General features: G+C 32.3%; 1 protein-coding gene across 3 annotated transcripts in view; it reads left to right on the top strand.

Moving 5' to 3' along the window:
• The window catches only part of LOC126971101 (serine/threonine-protein phosphatase 2A regulatory subunit B'' subunit beta-like), a 148,063-nt gene that overhangs the window by 100,811 nt on the left and 24,200 nt on the right, over positions 1-23,052 (top strand). For all 3 annotated transcript variants that reach the window (XM_050817247.1, XM_050817249.1, XM_050817248.1), the window contains exon 2: positions 6,793-6,990. In XM_050817247.1, the coding sequence (XP_050673204.1) occupies positions 6,793-6,990 (198 nt within the window). The remainder of the gene's footprint in view (positions 1-6,792; positions 6,991-23,052) is intronic.

Raw genomic sequence — 23,052 nt, 5'->3', positions numbered from 1 at the left:
TAAAATTTGGTATTGTATAATAATTCCTAAATACAGCTTAATATTTATAATAAATGTTTTAGTGAATTTATATAACTTCAAATGATTTATAATATATGGTTTGTTCATTAAATTTGTATATACATTAGTAAGTAAGAAGATGGCGCTGCAAGCAAGATTCGAAATGCAATTAAGAAAGACTTATTGCATAAAATAATAAGGTTTGATACAGAATAATGATATTAATTCTAAAAGAAATTAATTTAAACATTTACACAGTAAATTAAGTATTTTAAAAATAAATGAACCATGAAACATCTTCAAAACATTCAAACAGTCAAAACAGTGTCTATTAAATATCAAACCTTAATAAATAACGGTTTTATGTTTACAAATAGCTATTTGTTATTAAATCCTATATACTTCAGATAAATCTATAACAATTATATTCATTTTAATGATAAACTAAAACATAAATATTAATAGTTGCGAACTATTGCCGGTAGGTGGCAGTTTGCGCCCATACACACAACTTGAAAAGTACTTTTTTAATTCGATTGTAAAAATAATATTTGCAAATGTTAAGTATTAATTATGAGAATTAATTATTCAATATGAATATATACTTGACACATTCCTGTTTCTCAGTTGTATCATTAAATTCACGCAACAGATTGAAAACACATTCATTATACCCACGAGCCTTAAATATAAATAAAAACTTATCTCGATAAATATATGAGAACGAAGTTAAGTGCTAGATCAGAGTAATTAATTTCGGCTTTACAGCTTTCAATGGATTAATTGAAAATTAAACATTTATCTGGACTCAAATTGAGTTCGTGATAACGAAAACCCTTTCAATGCTTAAATTTACTTATCTGCAGAGCTTTTGTTCCAAAATAAACTTTTTCGTTTTGATTGCGAAAATGGAGTGAATGGATAAAACTCGACAGAGATTAAGATATATTATGAGGAGATAATATGTTGGTAACTTCGTATATGTTGACTTTGAAACATGGTCCATAACAATATAATATCTCATTTTCTAGTTTATACTCTGCGTGTCCAATTTTAGCAAAAAACAATCGAAGAGATCAAGAACCCGTCCTGGTGTACCAGTTGTGTGTGAGATAAGACTCGTGTGTGAAGATCATAGAATATATGAAATGAAGTTCTAAACTCATATAAGGACATAATAAGGCAGTCTGATAACAGAACGGCTAAAGTATGCTTTTTACCAATGGGAGGCTCCTTTACACAGGATGCCGGCTAGATTATGGGTACCACAGAGGTGCCTATTTCTGCCGTAAAGCAGTAATGTGTAAGCATTACTGTCTTTCGGTCTGAAAGGTACCGTAGCTAGTGAAATTACTGGGCAAATGAAACTTAACATCTTATGTCAGAAGGTGATGAGCGCAGTTGTAGTGCCGCTCAGAATTTTCGGGTTTTCAAGAATCCTGAGCGGCACTGCATTGTAATGGGTAGGGCGTATCAGTTACCATCAGCTGAATGTATCGTCCCTTATTGTCAATGATTTGAATTGTAAAGACAATATAAGCAAATTTTTCTCGTTAGTCGTGTGTCAACTGTCACTGTCCAAATCGGGCTCTTTTCAATATAAGTAATGTTATACATTGCTGCTTATTCTCGAGGATTTTTTTTTTATTAGGAAAAGCAAACAACTACAACTTACAAAGTAGATACATAAAGAAATAACAATTAAGTCTAATAAAATTGTAGTCAGATACGCTATCCACATCTTACTATGAAAAATTTTGAGGTATTCAATGTTAGGTACAAAAAGAAATGTTTATACAATACTAATTGAAACTAAAGAGAAATAAACAATGTTCTAAATATTATGGCTAGTTGGAGTAAATTAAATTTATAAAAATCAAACAATTAATAAACACAAAAAGGAAAACAAAAGAAATAATTATCTACACAAATCTACACTAAATTATGACTATATATACAATGATATTAACCTAAAGTACTTATGATGTTCAGTAGGTATTTAAAAGAATGTATGTAAATAAATCAAATATTATCCAGTATTTTTTTAATTTGGCACTTGAACTGGCTCTCGGATAAATGGAAAATGTCAAAACTAATGAATTCTTTGTTGTAATTGTCAACTAATTGATGCAGAAGTGATCTTATTCCTGCATTAGTACGAAATTTACCAGTTGCAAAAAGTTTCCGATTACACAGTCCTCGGATATGGGCTGTTCTAGGAATAACATAATTTAATTTGTTGGTCAATTCTGTACAATCAAATTTGGTATGTATAATGCCGTGCAGAAACATACATTGAAGAAGTTTGCGCCTTGATTGAAGGGATAGTAATTTATACTTATCTATCCAATCTGCGTACGACATATTGTAATTGCCATAGCATCTGTAACTCATGGATCTTAAGAATTTACGTTGGACATTTTCTATCTAAATGTAAAAAAGTATAGGGCTTCTTAAAGTCAATGCATGTTCTCATGATAAATCCAAACATTTTGAAAGCAGTGTTAACAATTTTGTCAATATGAAGATTTAAGTGTAATTTATTATCCAAGATAACTCCTAGGTCCCTAACAGATAAAACTTTACTGAATGTAACATTACAAAGAGAATAATTATAATTAATAATGCTTAATGTTAATTTATTATTTCTGCAATAATCAGATAATCTATTTAGGTCCTGTTGGATTAACTCACAATCGTTGAGGTTTGTAATTGACTTGAATATTTTTAGATCATCAGCATATAGTAAAAATTTACAATTACCAAAACACTGCTTTATGTCATTAATATAAATAATAAACAGGAGAGGTCCAAGTATGGAGCCCTGAGGTACGCCAGAAGTGACATCTATACTTTCAGACCTAAATCCATTAATAACTACTTTTTGAGTTCTTTTTGTAATATAAGAAGAAAACCAGCGTAACAAATTACCACGTATACCATTAAAAGCAATTTTACCTAACAAAATTTCATGGTCCACCTTGTCAAATGCCTTCATAAAATCAGTATAAATCACATCTGTTTGAACGTTATTGTCCATATTATTAAATAGAAGAGAAGTGAAATTAATTAGGTTGGTAATAGTAGATCGCTTTTTAACAAAACCATGTTGCTCCTCTAAAATTGTACTATGGACAACAGGATAAAGTTCATTATGAACAAGTCGTTCAAAAACCTTTGCTACTTCGCATAAAATAGAAACGGGACGATGTTTTAGTATAAAATTTGTTAAGTTTTTGGAAACAAATTTGTATAAATTAACTATATTCGTTGGAGTTGGTCCACAGAAAAGTGTGCGATGGCTCTTAAGGATAATATACTATATCCATTTTTAAACTTAAAAAAAAATGCCAGTTATAAAGTGGTAATGTAAAAGTTGTTTACACAAATACGATATGAATCCTTATCAAATTATTACTATATTACCTATAGAATTTATGAAATCAGTTAGAAACACCTTTTTGTTTCATTTTTAATTTTTTAACTTTGATTACACATTTCCAATGGCTTCAGACTACATTATTCCCTAATACTTATAAAATTTTTGCTATTGACAGAACAGTGTCAGATAGTATATTATAAAGAAACGTATAATAGCTTATAAGACGAGGTGATACACGTCATAGGTTAAAAGTAAATATAAACTCGTGCGGAAAGTTATCAGGTCAAGGTTTGAAGTGTGCCGCGCTCAGACGAAGTGGGCTCGCCTCTAATGATAACGTTGATAGACGTGAATTAAACCTTTCTCGAAAACTGTGATATCATTTATTTTTCTTTTAGTCCTTTGTAAAGCTCTATTATTAATATATTTTCTAAGAAGAACCTTCAATGAATAATAATCAATTGTTGGTTAAGACGTGAGGTTGGTTAAGACTGGAATACTCTACCTGTTTGTATATAAGAAAAGCTCAGACGCTCAACGGATTTAAGAATTTAATAAATAAAAACTATTTCTTAGAATTGATCGTCTAGTATAGTCTATAGTATAGTAAAACATAAAATATAATATGTACCAACTGTTATATACATATTGTAATTTTCTGTATTTTTTGAGAAGTAAGTAATTACATTTATTCATAATTATCGTTAAAAATGTCTTAGCACCGATGCATCTATTTCAGTTTGGTTTAGGTGCTTATGTTTGTGTGTAAGTTTAATAGTTCTATCAGATCAAAACTCCGCTCATTCAAATAATGTAATACTATTACCCTTGTTGGGTTCTCCCACGACCCCACCCACATACTTCCATGAACCTTCGCTTGATATTTGAACGGAAATCGCATCAGATATTGTCATTAAGCTTGCTAATGTCTTGTTTAAATCTTGCGCTATCTAACCTTTCAATTAAGTAGAAGCACACATTACTTACTCAAGTATACGTTTTCATTTAAATATTTGCTACTTTTATAATTAATTTTACGCTTTTGGTATGTGGCGTTTGTGAATAAGAGATTACAGTGAATTTATTACGACGCGTGTGCGCGGCGTTTTTTCGACGCTATTTAACGCAATGAAGTTTATGCATGTAAATTGTTTAAGTGTCAGTCTTAGTTCTATTTCTGTAATTATTAACATTAAATAAAATTACATAGCAGACGGTAATCACTGGTTGGCTCTGCACAGGGTTTTCTAGTGAGCCATCCAGAGGAATTTAATTTAAAGGTGCCTCTTTGTTTCTGTTTTTGAGACTGAGACTGTAAATTTATATTAGGCATGAAGAACAATGTATTTAATTATAATAAATAATAAATATATAAAATAAAATAAATTCATGTCTTCATAATTTGTTTCAATTAATTTCATATTCAATAATAATAACACTACTCAGATAAATTTAGTACGTAATATATAAACTAAATCTACTCACATTGAGAAATTTTCACATATCAACATTTTTACCTATGATATTATCACAATCAGGATAACACAATTTTTTTTTTACACAGCCGCCAACACCATACAAAGCTAGTCTTTAAATTACCCTCTAGTATAGTGTGGAGTGAAATCTATATTCAAGATCTAGTACGAGAGCTTTGTTTTGAAAATAGTTTTAACATCTTATGCTGCGGCTACACTGGCGCAATACTGCCAAGATTTGTTTGTCGTTTATTAAAATAGGATATAAAATAACTTACTTTTAAACCTTACCACCCATTCGAAAATTTATGACTCAGACCTGAGAAGAACCGGCGCAAGATACTCAGCGGGCTTCTTCTTCTTTTTCTTTTGATAAAATATAAATATCGTCACAATTTAATTTAGTGCAGAATGTTATTGAATAACCTTGAGGGCGTTTGGTGCATTCCCGATCTGTAGTATTATTAAGAATGTCATTTACTTGATGTTTTTTAACAATTCATTCGAATTTCTTGATACATTTGTTTTGTATTTTTAACCGACTTAAAAAAGGAGGAGGTACTCAATTCGTCGATATTTTTTTTTATGTTTGTTACCTCAAATCTTTCGACTGGGTGAACCGATTTTATTTGTTTTTATTTTTTGATAATTCTTTTTTTATTTGAAAGCTGGTGCTTCTCGAGTGGTCCCATTGTAATTTGGTCCAGATCTGACAATGGAATCCATGAGAAAACCATAAAAGTCTTAAATTTTGCTATACATACGTATAGCAAGGTGGATGATAAATTTACGAATAACTCAATATACTTCAAAGATAGTTTGGTGAGAGTTTGGTTAGGTTCTGATTACGGAATCCATGACAAAGTAACGGAACACTGTGTGTAATCAAATTGAAAAGTACTTACGTTCATTGCTGCATTGAAAAATTTAGTATATTTACACATATTTAGACAAATTGTTAGTTAGTGTACTTAAAATTCACTAAAAATCATAACATAAAAATAAATTAACAAAAAAACAACCGCCTTCAAAAACACTATCCCAAAACAATAGATATAATGTGCACTAAAAAGTATCAAATTAATTGCGTATTTTTATACAATCTAATTAATTAATCTTATTCTAGTTACGATTATTGTAATTTTGGAGTCGGTGTCATGCTAGATAGGTTTGTTACTACATACATAGTTATAGGTTAGATGTGCTTGAGTCGTGAGGAGGCGAGAGGCGAGAGCGGGTTGCGGCGGCAGAACTCCGATTCCAAAAATAACAATAATCGTAACTAAAATTAGATAAATTAATAAGATTGTATAAAAATACGCAATTATTTTTATACTTTTTAGTGCACATTATATCTATTGTTTTGTTATAGTGTTTTTGAAGGCGGTTGTTTTTTTGCTAAAAATTTTTTTCTGTGATCATTTTGTAAAAGCATAATATACATATTCATCGGCCAACTTTAAAATACTTAACCGAGTTGTAAGCATAACAAGTTTATGTTTGTTTGTTGGTGTTAATATTATTACCACAGTTTCCAACAGTTGCCTGTGATAATCACATTATCAAGAATATACTGACATGCAACAGTTAAAATGTTTGTATCTTTAGATATTGCTCTAAATAATTTTTAGAGCGTAAGTTATAAATAGCTAATAGGTCTGTTCTGCAGCACAAAGATGGTATTAATATCGGCTGCACTTCCCCATAACAATATACCATAGGACATTAAGACATGAATGATTTTTTTATGGATGAGGAAGACAAGCGAGCGCTTGCTCGGCTTGATCAGGTGAACCTGATGTTAAGTGATCACCGACACCCACATTCTCTTGCAATTCCACAGGAATCACAGGAGCAGACACAGTACGAACTTCCTTGAAAACCGCAAAAATTTTATTTTAATTTAGAAATTTTAGAATTACTTTTTTCTTCCAGAACTATGCAGCGACAACTCCTCCCAAGCCCTCATCGGCGCCTCCCCACACCACGCTGCAGCGATCAGTCCGAGCAGCCGGTCCGTCCAGAGTCATTCCCAGGTTCTACTTCCCCAAGGGAAGACCACCGCCAGCTCATCAGCAGGACCACGCGTTACACAAAGTCCAGTCAGCCTTCGCCACATTTCCTAATAGTCAGGTGAGAACGATGAATAACTATAATATTACAATTTTCAATTATTTCGCATGTGAGAGAGTTATAGCAGAAATTTACCAGTGGGAAGCTAGTTTGCACAGGATACCGGCTAGATTATGCTGAGCAGCACTGCATTGTAATTGGCAGGGCGTATCAATTACCATTACCTGAACATCCTCCTCGTTTCGTCCCTTATAGACAGTCAGTCATAAAAAATTTAATTTTTTTTCCTAAAAAATAACTATGTAAAAAGGTATCTGGTTGCAGGGCTACTTTTCAGATACAATTGTAAATCTATGAGACGTATGGAGTAAATTAAATTAATTGACTAATAAAATAATATTCAAAAACAATAAATATTCAAATCGTGTTTATATGATGGTTGGTGATATGATTTCTGAACTTTCAAAGATATTGTGAGTAAAACTGCTTAAATCCACCAAAACATTATTAAATATTAAAAAAATGTAAAACTTATGAGATTGATGATAGAGCGCAATTTATTGGTATTTTTAAAATAAAATTTGAAAACATAATTTTATTTGTGTATTTATACTAGAAGTGGGTTATCACTTTTAAAATATAACAAATTATTGTTATATTATTATTAAGAATAACATTAAACTTCATGTCGATAGGTAGATATGCTGAGCTACTTAAATAATGTATCCGACTAGATAGAGCCTCTTGCTACTAGACAGTAGACTACCGATGAAAATTTATTACTTTAGTGTGCGTGACAAGCTACGTCATACACTCGCAATTTGTATGACACTTCGTGTTAGTGTGCGTGAATTGCTCAAAATAGAGCTTTACTGTTATACAAATACTGAAATATATGTAATTATAAATTAACATAGACAATCAAAGGCGTCGACATAATACAAGCTAATATCCTGTTATCTATTAAGGAATCCAGCTGAGATACTTAAAATTTTAACAATAGGGTTAAAGTATGAAATTGCCGTTTTAATGTAATAGAACCTTCATGGTTTGGGTTTTTTGAGTGAATCTTTTTTCACATGTTAGCTATGTAGTTCTTCTTTTAAAAAATGTGCAACATTCGATTATCGACTTTCAGTTGTTTTTATTATTCAGCATAGACAAGAAAGATAGAGTTCCGATGCGGAACTAACGCGGCAGAAACTGCTAATTAACAATCCGTGCGATTTTGGCTTAAACGCTTTCGTGATGAAAACTTTGATAATTTGAAGAACGAACCACGTGGAAGCCCGCCCACACAGGTGAATAACAATGAACTGAAAGAGACGGTGGAAGCCGATCCGAGCCAAATTACCCAGGAATTAACGACATGATTTAACTTTACCATACCAACAATTCATTTGCGTCAAATCAATAAAATAAAAATATAAATGGGTGCCTCGTGAGTTGACTAATCTGCAGGATGAAACGCATGTTGACACTTGTGTTGCCTTGTTGAATCGATACAGAAATGAAGGAATATTGGATTAAATCGTGACATGCGATGAAAAGTGGAGTCTTTACGAAAATCATGAGCGAAAAATGCAATGGCTGACCCCAGGTCAAACGACGCAACAGTATTCTAAAGCAAAGCTTATTAATACAAAGGTAATGGTAACTGTTGGGCGGTCTCAGCATGGTGTTATTCACTATAACTTTCTCTGGTCTGGTCAAACTATAACGACAGATGTCTACTGTGCCGAACTCCGAACAATGATAGCAAAACTAACCCCGACTCATGAATAGATCTTCACCATGATTGTTCCATGATAACGCCAGACCTCATACAGCACGAGAAGCCGTTTTAACACTACAGTAACTGCCATTAGAAACCATTCGTCACCTTCCGTCTTGGCCAGACCTTGCTCCCACGGACTACCGTTATTTTCGAAATTTGGATAACTTCTTGCAAGGGAAAAAATTCAACTCCGATGGGGCAGTCCAAATCGCCTCCCAACATTTTATTGACGCCCATCCACCGCATTCATATGCTAAGACCTAAAATTTTCGCAAGTGCTTATACAACTTCCTCGTTGTGTTATAAATTCATACATTTTAATATTTTATTATTGTAACAATATATTATATTAGAAGATCAGAATGAGGCGTTATTTAAAAAAACATAAAATTTGTATGATGTATGGTAAGTAGTATCGCTTAGTCAAGAAGTAGATTACTTTCATAGTGGAGCTGTATTGTTATTGTTTGTGGCTAGATACTTTTATTTATGAAAAAAAAAATATTTAAATTAATGAGCGGGCATTGCATGATTTGTCATATATAATGAAAGGTCACTGACTGAATTATTTATATTTCGAATAATTAAGTACTAGCTGACCCGGCAAACGTTGTTTTGCCATATAAAGTATAATTCACGCGATAGTTTTATAAATAATAGCCTATCTGTTATTCTGGTGTGTAAGCTATATTATTGTAAAGTTTCATCAAAATCCATTCAGTAGTTTTTGCGTTAAAGAAGTACAAATCCATCCAGACATACAAATTTTCACATTTATAATATTAATAATAGGATTTTTTAGGAAAAAAATATAGGTTCCGGATAGGTAATCACAAACCAATACTTAAATCTTTTCTGAAACAAGCTGAATCTAATGGTATATTATAAAGACTGATTCAGTAGTATTCACAATGTAACCGAAGGAAAAAAAACCGCTCTCCATATAAATGCAGATTATGTATTGTTTTGTTAAACTGATACTATTGATTATTTTAAGTTGTTTAATAAATCTCTCTCTATTTTATTCGCAACGCGACCTTACTGTAGAGCGCTGTTAAATATTTAAAATTCAATCCAGCCCCAACATTTTGAACTTCACTGCTTTGATAAACGACTGAAAGTATAATAAAACTCTCAAAAGATTCTAGGAGGAATGTCACTTAAACAAATTTTGAAAATATCTGATATATTTAGCCTATATTCCGTTTTTTAGAGAATTTTTTTAAATTAAATTTACACATCTAGCAAAAACATTACTATTTCAATCAATATAAAACAAAGTCGTGTTAGTTACACCATCTATAACTCAAGAACGACTGACCAATTTTTATGATGATAGGATAATAAGTTAAAGTATCGAAAAAAATCACGATTAAATATTATTATAGGCAATATTAATTTTCTCATACATTTTGTATGTATTGACATTTTGATGACATCTATATTGCATCTATAGAAACATTTAAATACTTTTTTGTTCATTGAAATCTTTCTATTTTCGTAAAATTATGTTATTCAATTTTACCGGTTGATGTGTTTGTTTCGAGGACAATTCGAAGGTGAGGAAGATCTTATTGAGGATCCCGATAATCCTCACCGATATGCCGTTTGAGCTTAAAAATCTTCATTTTCCGATCCGACCTGCATTCACCATGACCATTAACAAATCACAAGGCCAATTCTTCAAAAGTTTGTGCTCTGAATCTAGAAAATCCATGTTTTTCCCATGAACAATTATGTCGGCGGCAGGAATCAGATCAAACTTCGGAACACTCCCAATGATAAATGCGATAGAACATAATATTATATCAAATAAATTAATGCAATATGAGAAATCGTATTTATCTCGAGCCAATTAACATTAATAGTTTTTGAGTGATTGAATTTATTAATATGACTAGCAATTTGTAGTTAAGGTTTCATTTCCGATTATTGTTTCTAGTAATTCATTTTTATGAGTAGGAAAAGTGCGTACAAGCAAATAAATAAATTAATTAAAAAAACTAAATAGCAATAATAATAAAAATAATGTAAATAATTATGTAAAACAAATTACTCTCTAAATTGTGTATATTTTTAACGATATTTACGTAAACTAATGTATTTTATAATACAATTTACATAATTATTAAGAGCTCATATCCGGTTATATGTATTTAAAATGTTTTATTATAATTCTTGGCTTTCCATTTCGGTTAAATATAGTTATAATGTAAAACTATGGAACGCATAAATGCAATATAAAAAGGGAAATTAAAATGGTATGTAAATGATTGTAGTTAGATAAATAAAAATCAAAAGATAATTCTTTACATACATTAATTCAACACTCTTATTAAATTGTATACAATTCTTGGGAAATAAACATATCTAAGTTTTTTATATTTCCTTAAATAATTACAATAATTTAGTGCTTTGTCTCAGTATATTATTTTTCAAATATTTTTATTACAAAATTACTGAGTGCACCAAGCTTTTTAGAGGCCAGTTTGGCCTTCTCTTCCAAGTGACCACGGAACTGAACGTCGCTCGATCTAAACCGAAATATATCGATGCCAAGTATGCCAATACTGATCTCGAATCGAGGTGGTACGACGAAGGGAGACTTTTTAGAGGTCAACGTACAAACTTGTGTCTTTTTAGGGTTGAATTGGACTAAATTTTGTGGGCCCCATTCCGAGACTTTGCAAAGCATAGTCTTGATTTCAGAGACAAGTTTGTTCCGGTTCTCGTCGACGCTTTCTCGGGACATGTTGGCACGGCCGGTGTAGGAAGCATACCCTGTGCTGTCTGCAAAGCAATGAATACTACTGATTTGCAGCATATCATTGATATGCAGAAGAAACAGTGTAGGGGATAGCACGCAGCCTTGCGGGATACCAGCGTTTATAGGTTCTAAGTCGGAGCATACACCGTTGATAACAACCTTAATGCTCCGATCGGCTAAAAAGCTAGTGACCAATTTGCACAACATCTCGGGAAGCCCATTTAAGCCCGGCAGTTTCGCTATGAGCGCTTTATGCCACACCCGATTGAAGGCTTTCGCTATGTCCAAACTCACCGCCAACGCCTCTCCCTTCGACTCAACCACTTGCGCCCAAATGGGCGAGTGATGGTTGAGGTATGCAAGAAGATCATCAGCTGAGCGACCCTGACGGAAACCGTATTGGCAGACGCTGATTAGCTGGTGCTCCTCTAGGTTTTCCAAGAGCTGGCGGTTGATGATTGACTGAGAAAATGGAGGTAATGGCAATGGGGCGGTAGTTAGACGCATCCAAGCGTTCACCTTTCTTAGGGATCGGGTGCACTAAAGCCGCCATCCATGACTTCGGGACTACGCCTGATGAGTAGGAGAGCCGGAAAAGATGGGTAAGTACCGGCGCCAGTTCCGGAGCACATGTCCGCAGCACTATCGGGGGAATGCCATCGGGCCCGCTCGATTTATGAATGTCCATTCATGCATTCAATTGCTATGGTAATAGACTCCCAATCGCCTAATAAAATGTCTTCAAATAAATAGGTCACTTAAACAGATAAAAATAAAACATTCATTCAAATTAACACCTTAGTATGCTGTATAGAGGCTCGGACGCGAACACGGCGCAAGAACATTTTGGTTAGCAATTTAATATATGTAATTAATTAGCAAAATGATTAAAAACATCAAGTTAGTTACACATTTTGTTAATTATTTAATGGGGCACTTACTTGAAGTACATCATTCCATCCTTTTAAAAATTGGATATGATGTTATTTGGACAGTTTTTCACTGAACACTTTATGATTGCGTGGCGTTGTATTTATTGCGTGGTCGAAACACAACTGAACGAAAACTCTGCCTTATAGAGTAGCGTAGGCAGTGCTTTGCTTCAGACATACGGGGTATAATAACAACATTATCAGATTATTTCATTTACCTGTACAGTGAGGCCATTTTATTTTACCATGAAATATAAAGTTTAATCTAAGAGCTTAAATTATAGCTTCAAAGGAAGGCATTTACTAAGTATTGATTTTTGATTTGATATATTGATTTACAAAGTAAGTAAGTAGTAAGTATTTGATCTTAATAACACCTATTCACTCATTCCTGAGATAAAAACACTTCATAAACGGACTCGGAAAATGAAAATAAAAAAGGCGCTGTTAGTGAAAGCGCTACACAAATTAGTGTAAGTAACTGGCAGTCAGTTCCTTTTATAATTATTGTGTATGAAGTTAAATTTACTTAAGTGAATTCCATCTTGCTATAGATATAGCTAAGTAAAGGAGTATCACAGAGGGCTGGCAACACGCCAGTTTGTTAACAGAGGCACTTTATAAAGGTTCAGCCACACTATTTGTAAAAACTAAGCCGCAAGCCAAATGATTAATTGATGGTAGGGTCGCTATTGTTGTTGAGTAAAAAGGAAGTTATTTCAAATAGTTTCGAAGTTAGAAATACATCTTGTAGATGGAACAATGCAGTTACATAGTTTCTATCTACTTATATCTAAACTATCTAACTTTATTATTCTATACTAATATTATAAAAAGGTAAAGTTTGTGAGGTTTTAGAAGGTAATCTCTGGATCTACTGAACCGATTTGGACAAAATCTGTTACCAATAGAAAGCTACATTATTTGTCAGTAACACAGGCTATATCTTAACCCGAAAAATAAAAATATTTTTTCATAGTAGCTGGATCAGTAATGTCAGTCAAAGAAAAATGCCTATCTTACGAAAGCTGCCTTTAACGATGAGAGAGATATATGATTGTTAAGTATATATGTATGTGGCGGGAAAGGAACAACAACTAATATGGTAACAGTGGTAAATGCGGACAAAGTCGCAGGTAAAAGCTAGGCTGTATAAAAAATCGATGTGATCTTACTTTGTTCATATCATAACAATACTTATAATTTAATATTTACAATACCATATAATATGATTACATAACTTCGATGCCTGTATGGATGGCGGCCGGCCAGATGATGAAGTGATCCAAAGTTTGGAAGTGATCAGATCCCTATCGGGTTAATTTTATTTTATGGCAAGGTCACTCTCAAATAAAGAACAAAAGACGAAAGATGGTCCAAAGTACTAATGAACTGGTACCCTATTAATAGGAAACGAAATCGAGGCAGCCCTAATAAGACATCGTGCGATGACATAGTTGAAACAACAGAAAAGATATGGACAAGAATTGCAAAATATAGGAACGGGTGTAAATTAGTCGAGAAGGCTTTTGCCGCTTAAGACGGTCCTTATATAGAAAATAATGACTAACAATACTAACAAAATACTTTTATTTAAAACAATGAAACATTAACACATACTAATGAATACAATTTTATAATTAAGTAACTTAATGTATAGATGTAAAGACATACAGCTCTAAATACAAATAACAACAAAACATAAAAATAAATAAAAGGTCGCTCTCAAACTACAAGAATGAGCAACACCGTGGCTCTAACAAGTTCGTATTGTTATATTCGTTTATAATCTTACATACTTGTTCACAGTCTTTAAATTTTGAGTCTGTTTGATCTTTCGTCGACGATTTTTTAAGACGGACTCAAGTATATATATTTCATAATATATTAAACATATAGGCAATGACGTTCTCTACACATATAAGGATATAACATCATTCACAATCTGATAAATGTGCTTTAAGACAATGTAAGCACACTTTTCTTCTTAGTCGTGTGTCAACTGTCACTGTCTCTATCGGGTTCTAAATTCAAAAACATGTCCTGGACTGAATAAATGTTCCACATTGCTGCTTATTGACCAACAATATTTTAAACAACTGTAGTAAATGCGGCAATGTTTTCATATAGCAGTCGAGGCTAATACATTGTGATTTGTGGCATGTTCCATATTTCGACTTTGTTTTTATGCGGCGTGATTTGTCTGCCTTGAAACGGTGGACTTCATTGAATGTACAATGTAATGTATCTAAATTAAACATTATTTACTAATTTATATTTGGAGCGAAGTTAATTTACATTTGCTATATTATCCTGTACATCTTCCATATTATGAGATAATAGAGCACACGCTCTTTATAGCACAATTCTTGATAAATAAGTATGAATTGATGGCGGTAACAAGCCGTCATTATGTTAACGGGTTCTACAATCCCCGAGATTCTAATATAACACTTTTAATAAATTTTAGTGTATTAGTCATTGAACTCCTTATACTGAAGCAACGTTGTTCTACTGTACACTGGTATATTATGTAATATGGCATGACTAGTGCGTTGGGCATGGAGCATGGCATTGGGGAAGGGCGCTAGTGTAGGACGCAACTTACGATTCTGGCTTTTTTTCATGTCCAGGTTTCTTAATTTTGTGCTGGGGCTGCTGCTTCCACTGCCTAAAACAGAAAAAGTCACAAATATGTCTGTCTCATTGAGTCTTATATTTTGTTGTAGAGACACTTGGTCCGTGGGACCCACAGAAGTTAATAAAGCTACTGGAAACCCAAGCGGATTATCCTAGCTATCTAACGCGGAAATACTGCGAGTATTCTTGGCACACTTCTTCGCATTGATAATTTTTACTTTGTTGTGAATAAATGTATAATTAAGTGTTAAACAGAAACATAAAATTCGACATCTGCATAGTGTGTCCGAACCTCAACGTTGTATGCATTTAGTATTAGGTACTTTATTTACTGCGTCAAAATATGCACTGCAATAAACTCCAAGATGTTTATTTGTAAAATTGATTCGTTTTGAATTTGAACACGTCTACACGATCTCATGTACTTTAATAATGTTGTGATGAGTGCTGAGTAGTGACGTCACTTCATTATGAGTCTTGTAAAGCATTTAGGCGAGTGTTCCAGAGAGCTGTTTCACCTGATTATTGCCGGCGAATTCCACTTTTTCACGAACACTTAGATATAATCTCTAACATAGAATAATAATGCTCAGAACGATAGTTTCAATCATAGTTCCTGTCAATATAGAAGTAACATTATAATTAATGTGTGCGTGAGCGTCACGTACTTACATTCGCCAACACGCACACAGACAGACAAATAATGTTGCAACTGAATAGACATTTCCCTAAATCAGTAAATTGTAAGAAATACTAGGTTATATGTATTAAGAAAGAAGAAACAAAATATAAATTAAGAATTTAATAGAAACATCACGTATTTATTTATTTTTGCAACAATTTTTGAAGTGCAAGTAAAGAAGTTCTTTAGAATCGTTGTTTTTTGAAACCCGATGAAACAAAAAGTGAGACGATAGAGGCGCATTTCCCAGCTATATCCCCGATTTTCTAGGGTGCAGAGAATGAATTTGGGATAATTTTTGAAATCCAAGATGGCCGCCATGCAGAATTATGATTTGAACAATATGGATATCGTATCCGAAATTCACGAGGGTGCAGAGAATGAATTTGGGATCATTTTTTCAATCCATGATGGCTGCGTTGAAAAATTATTTTGGGGCTATACGTATGCGTGGTGGTTATAATGATAACCCTAATGCCAAACAATTTATAGGCATCTTTCGGAAATTATTGCGGCGGCCATCATGGATTTCAAAAAGAATACCAAATTCGTTCTCTGCATCCTCGAGAACCTCGGATTTGATATCAATATTGTTGAAATCATAAATTTGCGCGGGGGCCATCTTGGATTTAAAAAACAAAATGACGCCTAATCGAAAATCGTGCCGATTTCCTATAAAATTTTTCTCATACGTCGATAGAGAAGTTTCACTTCAAAAACGTACCGACGAATTGAAATCCTCCTCCTTTTTTGATGTCGATTAAAAAGAGTGGCCTCACGAATGTTCTCACGAGCTCAAGTTTTTCCGAACATATGGTAAATTCAGTAATTTAAAAGAAATATTTATAGTGACTATTCATAGCGCTTAGTTTAAGCCTAATTGAATTATTGTATCGCTTGTATTGCTAGAACGTGTGAGCAACCCTGGTCACTTGACATTAGATGATCTTAACGCTCGTTAGCCGTCCGCGTCAAAAAAAAACTAATGTTATAAACGTTATGCTAACTTGACCTTGACGCACCTAATTTTCGTAAACAGAGTTGTTTACAAAAATTTTATTTCATTTGAGATTCACATGAGAATTGTGAGATCTGAGACATTAAGTATAAACTAAAAAAACATAAACTGTTTGGGCGAGACCTATACCAGGCGATATTATAATGTTAAGTATTCATAAAGTCATCTAAAGTGAATCTATTTTGACGAGTTTAAAGCTCTGTCATCAAGCAACAGGCTGTGAGCTTTACATATTTTTCATACTTTAGTATTTAGTAGTAGCTTTTACGAGGTAATAGATTTTTTTTATTTTCTCTTAAATTTATACTATAATTTATTTCTCTGTATAAATATGAAAAAGTGTAGGTACTGTTAAAATATTTTCTTATTTGAAATTGATACAATAACTTGTCTCTGTACAAAAATTAATAATATATACATGTGATATTTTCTTGTTTAAAATTTATACTATTACCTATACCTATACTATTAGGCGTAACCCCTCAACTGGGACGCAGACATCTAATGTTTGGTATCAAAATGGCAATAACTGCGAACCAGACATATTATGCTCGATCCGCTATAGTCTCACATTTCTTTTTCTTTTTTTTTCTTTATTTAAATTGCGAGCGCAAAGATGTAAGAATGAAACAAATCAATTTTGGATAAACAAGGAAAGCATTAATGTCAACAGCACACTCGGCGCCTCGGAATTAATTTTCTCACGTTTTTCGTGTAAAGTAGTAGTATGAAAAATGATGTAACCTTTTACCTTTTTAGGTACTGTATTTAGATACGTAATTGGTATTATAGTGCGCAAATATTGTCAAAGAGATCCCATGGAATAAATAAAATAATTTCAGCCGTTCATTTAACATTATTTGTCGTGAATGCAATATTTTTTCAAACAAATAATACCCGAGATACTCGACCAAAGAGAGGCAATGTCAACAGAAAATATTTATGCGTCTGAAAAGGCGAGCTCAGATGACCTTCGGAATATCACACGAAGAAAACCTTATTTGAGTCGATTTGAATTCTAATTTATTTAAGTATTGGTCCAGTATTCAGTTCTTGTATTATCTCTTACAAATACTCATACAAACTTTATTATGCAGCTTTAACATAGTGAGTAAGTACTTACTTAGTTAAAGATTCCGGTGGAAGGACACTTCCACGTCCATTCCAACATAACATAAGCGAATTTTCTTGAAACTGTAACATTCGCTTAGAAACACTGGTATATACGTTTGATAATCACTATGTTGAACTAGGAACAATCGTAATTTTATAAAGCCTACTTCACGGTGAAATCGAATTAGTAAGTCTTTTGTGGGAGCGATCTTTTACAATATGATCCCAGAAAATGTTAAATACAAATGTATTACGATTATATGTCATTCAGTATAAGTATTTTTCTGATCAGTTCAGTAGTTTTCGCTGTATAACCGAAGGAAAAACTCTCCATTTACTGATTTTACTAGCTTCTTCAAATTGCCTGTTCAATTGGTATTACGCTCCTATCGTCAATATGAAGATAAAATGTTTCCTATATCCTGTTTTGTACCAGGGGTACATACCAGCGTCAGTTTAAAATTCTATGTTAATCGTTGAAGGCGTGAATGCGTAACAAATAAACCCATATTCACATTTTTACTATTAGTTATAACTAGTGGTCGCCCTTAGTTCGAAATTCGACCATAATTTATGCACTTTAAAAGTATTTATGTGTTAAAGACTTCTATAATGTATTATTATGTGTGTCATTCGAGTAGTAGTGTGTGTAATATTTATATGAATTAATTTAATGTATTTATAAGGCATTGTATGTTAAAAAACTAATTGTATTGACTTGTACTCCATATAAACTTTAACTATGTCTCCGCTTCGCTAACTTTTCGCTTTACTTATTGATATATATTATGGATAACGTCTAACTTCCAAAATGTTACGAGAAATATTAATTTTTAGCTTTCACAGAACAATAATTATTCATTATATAATATCAATAAAATTGCTTAAATGATTTCTTATGTCATCATCATAGGAGTAATGAACTAGTAACATGTTTCCTGATTTTATTTTTCCTGTGTTTAGATTTTAATTTTCCATTATTTGGAGGTCGTGAGATGTTTCCACGGATGTGACGTCATGTGAATATGACATAACAATAAGTTTTATCTACCTATTGTTCATTTAAATATCTATTTGTATACAAATTGTTGTTTTTATACTTGAGACAGCAATGATAAGATTCAGTTTAAGCTGGAAAAATATATTTTGATTTGAAAATCAAAATATATTTTATTTAATTGTTATTGACTTGATTTGGGTATTTATTTTGTACACATTCAATAAATACCAAGTATTTTACTGGATTAAGAGAAAAACAAGAAAAAATTGACTAAAATAATAACAGATTATCTTACATTTTATTCGTATATATTACATAAATTCATTCAGACTCAGAGCTTATATTTTCGATAAATTATAAAAGAGGTGTGTATGAAATAAATACTTTGGTCTTAATATGGTCCATATATCTTTGGAATACTGCGTCAATTACTGTTTTTGATGTTGTTGTTGATACATGGATTTCAAAAAGAATTCCAAATTCGTTCTCTGCACCCTCGAGAACCTCGGATTTAATATCAATATTGTTGAAATCATAAATATGCGCGGGGGCCATCTTGGATTTAAAAAAACAAAATGGCGCCTAATCGAAAATCGTGCCGATTTCCTATAAAATTTTTCTCATACGTCGATAAGTTTCACTTCAAAAACGTACCGACGAATTGAAATCCTCCTCCTTTTATGATGTCGATTAAAAAGAGTGGCCTCACGAATGTTCTCACGAGCTCAAGTTTTTCCGAACATATGGTAAATTCAGTAATTTAAAAGAAATATTTATAGTGACTATTCATAGCGCTTAGTTTAAGCCTAATTGAATTATTGTATCGCTTGTATTGCTAGAACGTGTGAGCAACCCTGGTCACTTGACATTAGATGATCTTAACGCTCGTTAGTCGTCCGCGTCAAAAAAAACTAATGTTATAAACGTTATGCTAACTTGACCTTGACGCACCTAATTTTCGTAAACAGAGTTGTTTACAAAAATTTTATTTCTTTTTGAGAATTGTGAGATCTGAGACATTAAGTATAAACTAAAAAAACAAACTGTTTGGGCGAGACCTATACCAGGCGATATTATAATGTTAAATATTCATAAAATCATCTAAAGTGAATCTATTTTGACGAGTTTAAGGCTCTGTCATCAAGCAACAGGCTGTGAGCTTTGCATATTTTTCATACTTTAGTATTTAGTAGTAGCTTTTACGAGGTAATAGATTTTTTTATTTTCTCTTAAATTTATACTATAATTTATTTCTCTGTATAAATATGAAAAAGTGTAGGTACTGTTAAAATATTTTCTTATTTGAAATTGATACAATAACTTGTGTCTGTACAAAAATTAATAATATATACATGTGATATTTTCTTGTTTAAAATTTATACTATTACCTATACCTATACTATTAGGCGTAACCCCTCAACTGGGACGCAGACATCTAATGTTTGGTATCAAAATGGCAATAACTGCGAACCAGACATATTATGCTCGATCCGCTATAGTCTCACATTTCTTTTTCTTTTTTTTTCTTTATTTAAATTGCGAGCGCAAAGATGTAAGAATGAAACAAATCAATTTTGGATAAACAAGGAAATCATTAATGTCAACAGCACACTCAGCGCCTCGGAATTAATTTTCTCACGTTTTTCGTGTAAAGTAGTAGTATGAAAAATGATGTAACCTTTTACCTTTTTAGAAACTGTATTTAGATACGTAATTGGTATTATAGTGCGCAAATATTGTCAAAAAGATCCCATGGAATAAATAAAATAATTTCAGCCGTTCATTTAACATTATTTGTCGTGAATGCAATATTTTTTCAAACAAATAATACCCGAGATACTCGACCAAAGAGAGGCAATGTCAACAGAAAATATTTATGCGTCTGAAAAGGCGAGCTCAGACGACCTTCGGAATATCACACAAAGAAAACCTTATTTGAGTCGATTTGAATTCTAATTTATTTCAGTATTGGTCCAGTATTCAGTTCTTGTATTATCTCTTACAAATACTCCTACAAACTTTATTATGCAGCTTTAACATTGTCACAAGGACACTTCCACGTCCATTCCAACATAACATAAGCGAATTTTCTTGAAACTATAACATTCCCTTAGAAACACTGGTATATACGTTTGATAATGACTATGTTGAACTATTAACAATCGTAATTTTATAAAGCCTACTTCACGGTGAAATCGAATTAGTAAGTCTTTTGTGGGAGCGATCTTTTACAATATGATCCCAGAAAATGTTAAATACAATTGTATTACGATTATATTACATTCAGTATAAGTATTTTTCTGATCGGTTCAGTAGTTTTCGCTGTATAACCGAAGGAAAAACTCTCCATTTACTGATTTTACTAGCTTCTTCAAATTGCCTGTTCAATTGGTATTACGCTCCTATCGTCAATATGAAGATAAAATGTTTCCTATATCCTGTTTTGTACCAGGGGTACATACCAGCGTCAGTTTAAAATTCTATGTTAATCGTTGAAGGCGTGAATGCGTAACAAATAAACCCATATTCACATTTTTACTATTAGTTATAACTAGTGGTCGCCCTTAGTTCGAAATTCGACCATAATTTATGCACTTTAAAAGTATTTATGTGTTAAAGACTTCTATAATATATTATTATGTGTGTCATTCGAGTAGTAGTGTGTGTAATATTTATATGAATTAATTTAATGTATTTATAAGGCATTGTATGTTAAAAAACTAATTGTATTGACTTGTACTCCATATAAACTTTAACTATGTCTCCGCTTCGCTAACTTTTCGCTTTACTTATTGATATATATTATAGATAACGTCTAACTTCCAAAATGTTACGAGAAATATTAATTTTTAGCTTTCACAGAACAATAATTATTCATTATATAATATCAATAAAATTGCTTAAATGATTTCTTATGTCATCATCATAGGAGTAATGAACTAGTAACATGTTTCCTGATTTTATTTTTCCTGTGTTTAGATTTTAATTTTCCATTATTTGGAGGTCGTGAGATGTTTCCACGGATGTGACGTCATGTGAATATGACATAACAATAAGTTTTATCTACCTATTGTTCATTTAAATATCTATTTGTATACAAATTGTTGTTTTTATACTTGAGACAGCAATGATAAGATTCAGTTTAAGCTGGAAAAATATATTTTGATTTGAAAATCAAAATATATTTTATTTAATTGTTATTGACTTGATTTGGGTATTTATTTTGTACACTTTCAATAAATACCAAGTATTTTACTGGATTAAGAGAAAAACAAGAAAAAATTGACTAAAATAATAACAGATTATCTTACATTTTATTCGTATATATTACATAAATTCATTCAGACTCAGAGCTTATATTTTCGATATATTATAAAAGAGGTGTGTATGAAATAAATACTTTGGTCTTAATATGGTCCATATATCTTTGGAATACTGCGTCAATTACTGTTTTTGATGTTGTTGTTGATACAGTGCGATTGCTGCACATTTTCAAATTTAATTTGGGGTCCAAAAACTCAAACAACGGAATCGCTGTATTCTGATACAAATTTGCAAAATTTACATTAAAAATTAAACATCAAAACTGCATATGAAGTCATGATACATGTTGCTAGAATGACACATGATTTCAACCGCTATGAAAGCCATTACTATCACCGCTACCATATTTATGTTCTCCTGATGTCTATTTAGTTATTCGTAGAGCGTATGACATGCGAATATAATTTTAAAGTATACTCGCGTCATACATAAGACAATATCCTCTTCAACTATGATCACCTGGTACCAAAATACTTTGTAATGCTTCCTATCTCACTCTCTCGCCGGCTGAATCCTAAACATGTACCTGTTTGAATCACAGCGACAACAACGATTCTAAAGAAGTTTCACTTCAAAAAGGGCGACAAACAAAACGTTGGGAAAATGAATTTAAAAAAATCGCTATACCTTAATGGATTCAAATAGCCAAAGGCAGGCGTGGAAATCTTTAGAGGAGGCCTTTGTCGAAAGACAAGCTGTTTAACTTGTGCCACGCGGAGTCTGGTCGCAACGCAATATGTACCAACTCTAGCGGTCCGCCCAGACGGACTTATAAATTTAAATGAGGCCGGTGAACTACGCGACTGTTCCATTACTTGTATTGTGTCTATACTCCTCATAATTATGTAGATATTACACATAACAACAAT

The sequence above is a fragment of the Leptidea sinapis genome, chromosome 23 (genome assembly GCF_905404315.1).
Source record: "Leptidea sinapis chromosome 23, ilLepSina1.1, whole genome shotgun sequence".
NCBI classification, from domain to species: domain Eukaryota; kingdom Metazoa; phylum Arthropoda; class Insecta; order Lepidoptera; family Pieridae; genus Leptidea; species Leptidea sinapis.
Note: the sequence above shows the minus strand (reverse complement) of the source record. Positions and strands in the feature narration are given on the sequence as shown.